The sequence below is a fragment of the Dermacentor variabilis genome, chromosome 3, assembly GCF_050947875.1.
Source record: "Dermacentor variabilis isolate Ectoservices chromosome 3, ASM5094787v1, whole genome shotgun sequence".
Lineage (NCBI taxonomy): Eukaryota > Metazoa > Arthropoda > Arachnida > Ixodida > Ixodidae > Dermacentor > Dermacentor variabilis.
In genome coordinates, this window is record NC_134570.1 from 106,281,796 (window position 1) to 106,287,795 (window position 6,000).

General features: G+C 51.8%; 1 protein-coding gene across 2 annotated transcripts in view; it reads left to right on the plus strand.

Moving 5' to 3' along the window:
- LOC142576141 (uncharacterized) overlaps nucleotides 1-3,819 on the plus strand; it is a 71,832-nt gene extending 68,013 nt beyond the window's left edge. For both annotated transcript variants that reach the window (XM_075686102.1, XM_075686103.1), the window contains exons 4-5: nucleotides 41-117; nucleotides 1,011-3,819. In XM_075686102.1, the coding sequence (XP_075542217.1) occupies nucleotides 41-117; nucleotides 1,011-2,004 (1,071 nt within the window). In that variant the 3' untranslated portion in view covers nucleotides 2,005-3,819. The remainder of the gene's footprint in view (nucleotides 1-40; nucleotides 118-1,010) is intronic.
- The last annotated feature ends 2,181 nt before the right edge of the window (nucleotides 3,820-6,000 follow it).

Below are 6,000 nucleotides of genomic sequence, written 5' to 3' on the forward strand. Positions count from 1 at the left end.
ATCAACCCTGCAACTTTATGTTGTTTCTTTTCTCCCGCAGATTACGCAACTGAAGATCGACAACAATCCGTTTGCGAAGGGCTTTCGGGAAACTGGTGCCGCGAGGAAAGATAAGAAGTAAGTCACATGAACGCTGGATTAGAATAGATCTCAATTTGAGATACGAGGCGTTCTAAATGCGTGCGCTTCTGCTACGTGCGCGTTTAACGGCACCTGAACCAACTCACCTCCTGCAGCCAGCATAAATTCGACTACACCATGGGCGCGGTTTAACAGATATAAAGAAGCAAGAGTATTGAAACAAAAAAAGTCTTTAGGCTTACAGGTACGCTGTGAGCGATGTTATACGCACACCTCATGGTGTTAACAACGCTTTTTCTCGTATGCTGCTATACCTTTGTTAGTGGGGGGAAAAAAGGTTGCGCTAATCAGGCGTTCAGATAAGGCGATGGAGGCTTGAAGACAACACGAATTCGTTTCACCTGCATGTTTGTTAAGCGCAACTCAGCATGTACTAGCCTGTCCATTCGAAGCGGTGCTATAGTTTTCTTCATTCTGCAATTTTTCATTTATGCTTATCACGCGCTGCGTCGTCGGTTACAAGAAATTGATAACATTTCAAAGCACGATTCCTCGTAAAAGGCTCTTTCAGTATAGCTTGCCTAAAGTGAACTAGCGACCGTGCAGACACCGCGACGCGCAGCAATTAAGAGTCTGTGCAGGGCGCGAGCTACGCGAGAATTTAGTAGTGTTTCACCGGGTACAAGTCTCACAACAACCGTGAAACGCGCGCCTTTCTTTAACTGAATTTTCATTCTTTTGTTTTCCCTGGTGACGGTGTCTATAGTCAAATGCGCTGAAACTGATTTAAATACAGAGCATGCGAGGCACTCAACAGTTAAAACGAGTCCTGCGGCAGATAAAGTACGAACGAACAGAACAAATGCATCGCAGATCTATAAAATCCCCGCTGCTATAACCCACACGTTCGTCTTCTCCTTCTCGCGCAGGAAGTACGCGCTGCCTCCGGCCTCCAAGTCACTTCCGGGCGGCGCCCTGGCGCCGAGCGACGTCAGCTGTCCGACCAAGATCGACGTAGACGACTCGTACTACAGCGACGACGACCGGCGGACGGAGCAGTCGCTCTCGGCCGACGAGACGTCGTCGGCGGGTCCGCCCGGCGGCGACCTGTCGCCGAGACTGCACGGCCGCTCGCCCGGCTCGCCCGACCACCACGGCGGCCTGGGAGACTACCTGCCCTTCGCCGCCGCGGCAGCCGCCGCTGCGGCGGCGGGCGGCGGGGGCCCGCACGCGTCGTTCCCGCTGCAGTACCTGTACAACCAGAGCCTGTACCAGCAGAGCCTCATGCTGCAGGACATGCTCATGTCCTCGGCGGCGGCGGCCGCGGCCGCGGCGGCCGCTTCCAACAACGCGTCCCCGACTTCGGCGGGGCGGCCCGGCGCGTCGCCGTTCGGCTTCAACCCTTTCTCGGTGCGCAATCTCCTCATGGCTAACGAGCAGAGCTACCTGAAGGCGCCCAGCCCGCTCAAGGCGGCGGCCGACGAACACCTGAAGAGTCAGCTACGCTTCTTCCCGTACCCGCTGCCCGCGTGGCGGTTGCCCGCGGGCGCCGGGGACACGTCTCCTCCTCCACAGTCTCAACCTCCTCCTTCCGCCGTGGCACAGCCGCCGTCGAGACCCGGCTCCTCCTCGCCGCCGACCTCCAACAAGAGTTCCGGCGTCATTCCACCCTTCGGAGGTCTCCGGCAGGAGAAGATGTGCCTCTTGCGAGAAGGCTCCACCGGAGAAGACCCCATGTCCTCGGAGAGGTCTTCCGCGCCGGGCAGTCCTCTGGCGGCCACCTGCCCGACTACGACGCCGACGACCACGACGGCGTCCATGTTGATGATGCGGGACCGCTGCTCGTCGGCGACTGCGAACTCCGCGTTCGATGACGGCAGAGTGGGCCGTGACTCGGAGGAACTGGTCGACGGTAATGACTGAGGGCGGCTCTCGCCTCGGTGACACCGCGACCAGGGACCCCACCGGTGGTGTCGCGCCGTGAACTGTGTTCCGCGTTCCTGCGGTGCTTGTGCGGACGCAGTACACATGGACGACGCGCGTTGTCCTCAGTGCGTTATATAGCGCTTGAATGACTTCGCGTTACGTGGACTTGTCCGAGAACTCTGTCGTTGTCGCGCGGTGTGAATGTGTGTATGTGTACAACTCGTGCGCTGTGGTAAGAGAGGAGTGGGTCATGCGCCTGCTAGCTCTCAATTGATTTCTTTTTTTTTTTTGTGAGTTGGCTTTTCTCTAAACCACGAGTTTGGAGTACAGTATACATGTTCATGCCACCCCGACGAAGAGACGTTGTGAGTGCTCTGCAAATAATACGCAGGATTGTGCGTCGGAAAAAAAAAAAACAAAGCGCCCTTTCAGCGCCGGACGTTTCGCACTCTTTTCAATGAATAGCAGCAATCGGTACTTTGTAGGTAGCCTCTTCCTCACCATTTCGGATGTTTTTTTTTTTTCCCTTCATAGTCGCATTTCCTGTGTATGCCCCGGGTGACTCAAGCGCAGCGATTCAACCTTGCGTGCAGAGGCAAAGCGTTTTCTCTCTCTCTCTCTCTCTCTCTCTCTCTCTCTCTCTCTTAATGTCTGCGGCTCTGATTTCGTCACCCGAGTGTGATGACAACGCAATACAACGAATGCAGCGGGAAGCGATGTTTGTCCACTGCGAAATGCTCTTGCGTATATATACACACGGTCGTCACTGATCCTCCACGAATCGTCAATTTTCCAAGTTATCTGCATATGCCGCTCCCCGAATAAACATTTATGTTGCAGACATTGCGAGCCAATAACGGAAATTAGCCCAAGGACGGATGCTAACAGTCTCATGACAAGCATGATCAGAATTAACGTAGTTCGGCTTGTAACGAAATTTCGGCCGTCAACTTGATGTGGAGATAACCACGTATTTTCTATCGTCAGCGGATGTATCGTTATTGACGCCATTTTGTTGAACTGGGGCGAAAGACAGCAAAGCACACCCAGTTTATGTGGAGAAAATGCAGATCAGGCAGAATATATGTAAGAGTCACGTAAAAGAAGTGAGTCATGCTATTGCCCGTTCTTTCTTTTTTTTTTTTGTATATGCGAGTTTCTACTTCACATTCCTCAACCGCACGCTGGAGAGTACAAAAAGAAGAAGAAAAGAAAGAAACCTGCATCAGTATGAACTGTGTTAATACATCCTTAATATGCACAACAGATCCGAAGCTCAGTTAGGCGCACCCCCAAACGCGCTCATCAAACTTCTTCACATCAAGAGACTTCAAAGAACTTATTTATTTTAAGGACTCTAAACGTCCTTGCCCGCCTACATCAAAGAAGTCAATGTAAACGTCCGCTACCGATCTCGCAGCACCAAACCTGCCTTTTCTTTCACGCGCTGCGAAGGTATACCGACAAACCCATTTTCCCAAGTGAACCAAACACCGTCAGGCCTTATCGCGAGAACCATCGCTGGGCCCACTCTCGGAGTCTGCAGAGATGGGCAGACAGAGAGAGAGAGAGAGAGAACACAGAACCGCAGAGCCCGAGCTGCATCCTTTCAGCGCCCACTCCTATATACATAGAATATAACGCATAGGGATCACCCGGGGCTTCGGGAGCAGTCCTTGTTTGTTCGCGGGATTTATGCAATACTCCGCACATCCGCGTCGTTTCGCCTCGGGCGCGCGAGGCGGGTATAGTCCTGTGTGTGCATACCTTGTCTAGTCAACTGCTGCATCGACGCACGAGCGAAAAAAGAAAAAAAGAGAATGACGATGAGACAATAAAAAAAAGGGACGTAATGCAAAACGAAAGCCGAACGCTATCGCGCAATTTCGACGCTGCTCGCGAGGTCGGCGACTTTAGCGCTACGGGAGCGCGGGCATCTATCTCCGTTTGCGTGTGTGCGCATGCAGCGTTCCTCCTCTCCCCCCCCCCCCGACCGTGTCACGTGTAAAGCGACGTGGAACGCGTCTCTATATGTCGTAGGTGGTGCGACTGCAATTTGTTTTTTTCTATGGAGGATTCAAGAGTGATGGTGAACGAGAGACCTCGGCGTGGCAGCCAGAGGTGGCGTGAAGTGGCGTCAGCGCACTCTCTGAAATATTGTGACATTTTACGTGGCTGAAGAAACAGCCTTCTGTGGCAAAGAGAAACAAAACCCGTATTCGAAAAAGAAAAAAAAAGGAAGAAAGAAAGACAGTACAAGAGGTAGCTCCTCAACTCGAGAGCTGTCCACGATGCGGTTGTGACGTCAACATGCCTACCGCCGTCACGAGTCGTGAAGGCCCGATCGTGCACCAATCATGAGAGGCTGCTGCGGTCAGAGACATTTTTTTTTTTTGTAAATATCGGTCCTGCGTCACGAGCAGGCTTCAAGCAGCCTACGAAGTACGGTCCTCGCTACGCTAGTGATTACAGAAAGAACGGGCAGACCGAAGACAACAGAACCGCGTAACTGCGTTTACGCGATTGCGACGGTAGAGGACTCCGTCGTCTCTCGACCCCGACTATAGAGCACGGCATCTCGCGTCGTAAGCAAAGACAGCGTATACTAGGAAGGGGCGTCGAGTCGAGTCGACCTTGAGTAAAGAGTCGCCTCGGTTCGAACTGCGCGCAAGAAGGCCGGCGCGTAACGTCTACTTAGAAGACCAGGAATTGTGGGAAGGCCGGGGCCGGCCCTGCGCCGGTTACCGGAAACGTTCGGTAAATGCGACGCTGCGCTTTCGGCGTGTGACGCGAGGTGCCGCTGCCGTAGTCGCAGTCGACTCGGTACGCTGGTGTCACTGAGAGACGAGCGGGTCGTGTCGAGTCAGTACGACTCGCTTCCGGTCGCACTCGCGTATACGCAGCTCGTGACGCCGTTGCATTTAAGACGCTAGGTGCTAACGGAACCTGTCCTTGAAGGCTTGGGTAGTCACATGACGCGTGCACATGCAGCACGTACAACCGCGCACTGGGCCAATCTGAGCACCGCCTCTCTCTCTCTCACTTTCTATCTACATGTATACGTATACGTGAGCTTGTTTCTAGTTTTCGGGGGCGATTATTTATTTAGTTCTTTGTACAAAAAAAAGGAAAAGATTGTTCCTGCTTAGAAGTGTGCGTCCCCCTCCGCTTTTGAAGCGTGTTTTGTGGCGACGTCTGCGTGAGTGTATCTGTTGTCTGTGTTCTGTTGCTGGCATTCCTATGTCCTGAGTTTCATTGTTTCGTTTTCTGACGGCAGAGCGCTGGCTGGCTGTTCGCAGCATCGCCACTTTTTTTTTTTCTGCAATTCGATTTGCGCCTGCGCGTGACACGCGACTCGAGCGTGTCGTTTTGTTTGTGTCTTTGTTTGTTTTGTTGTTTTGTGTAACGTCGTGGACGTCCCCTCTGCGCACGATAGCGCAGAGTCCCATGTCTCACCGGCAGTTAAGACAAAATTAAAAAAAAAAAGCGAGAGCATTACACTGACGTCAAATGAGTCTTTGTGTGTTTTTTGTTCAGTAGTTGTAATCGTCAAATGATCTGTTGTATATAACGGGAAGAAATTTAAGCGAAATCAACTGGACAACTTCAAGGGAACTAAGGCTACAACTGGAGGTACATTGTTAAATAAAATAGAGCCAAACTGACTGTTGCAAACACGTGGCCACTTAGTCATACCAAGTAGTAGCATGTTGCCATGCATACGCAGGTCGTTGAAGTATATGCATATCTACAACTGTGCGACCATACAGAAATGAAGTTAGGCAGTGGGTAGTCCACATATGGAGGCTTTATGCTCCTTAGCTGCTTACGGAATTCCACGTAGATCCACGTAAATGTACAGATCTTCAATGAACGAAAGCTGCTGGCAATTCTATTTCCTTCATTGAGTTAGTAGAGCACATACTTCCGAGCCGACAGTTTTCTGGAAGTTCATAAAAAATAGCTGACAAAAGAAAAATAAAAGCAATGAAA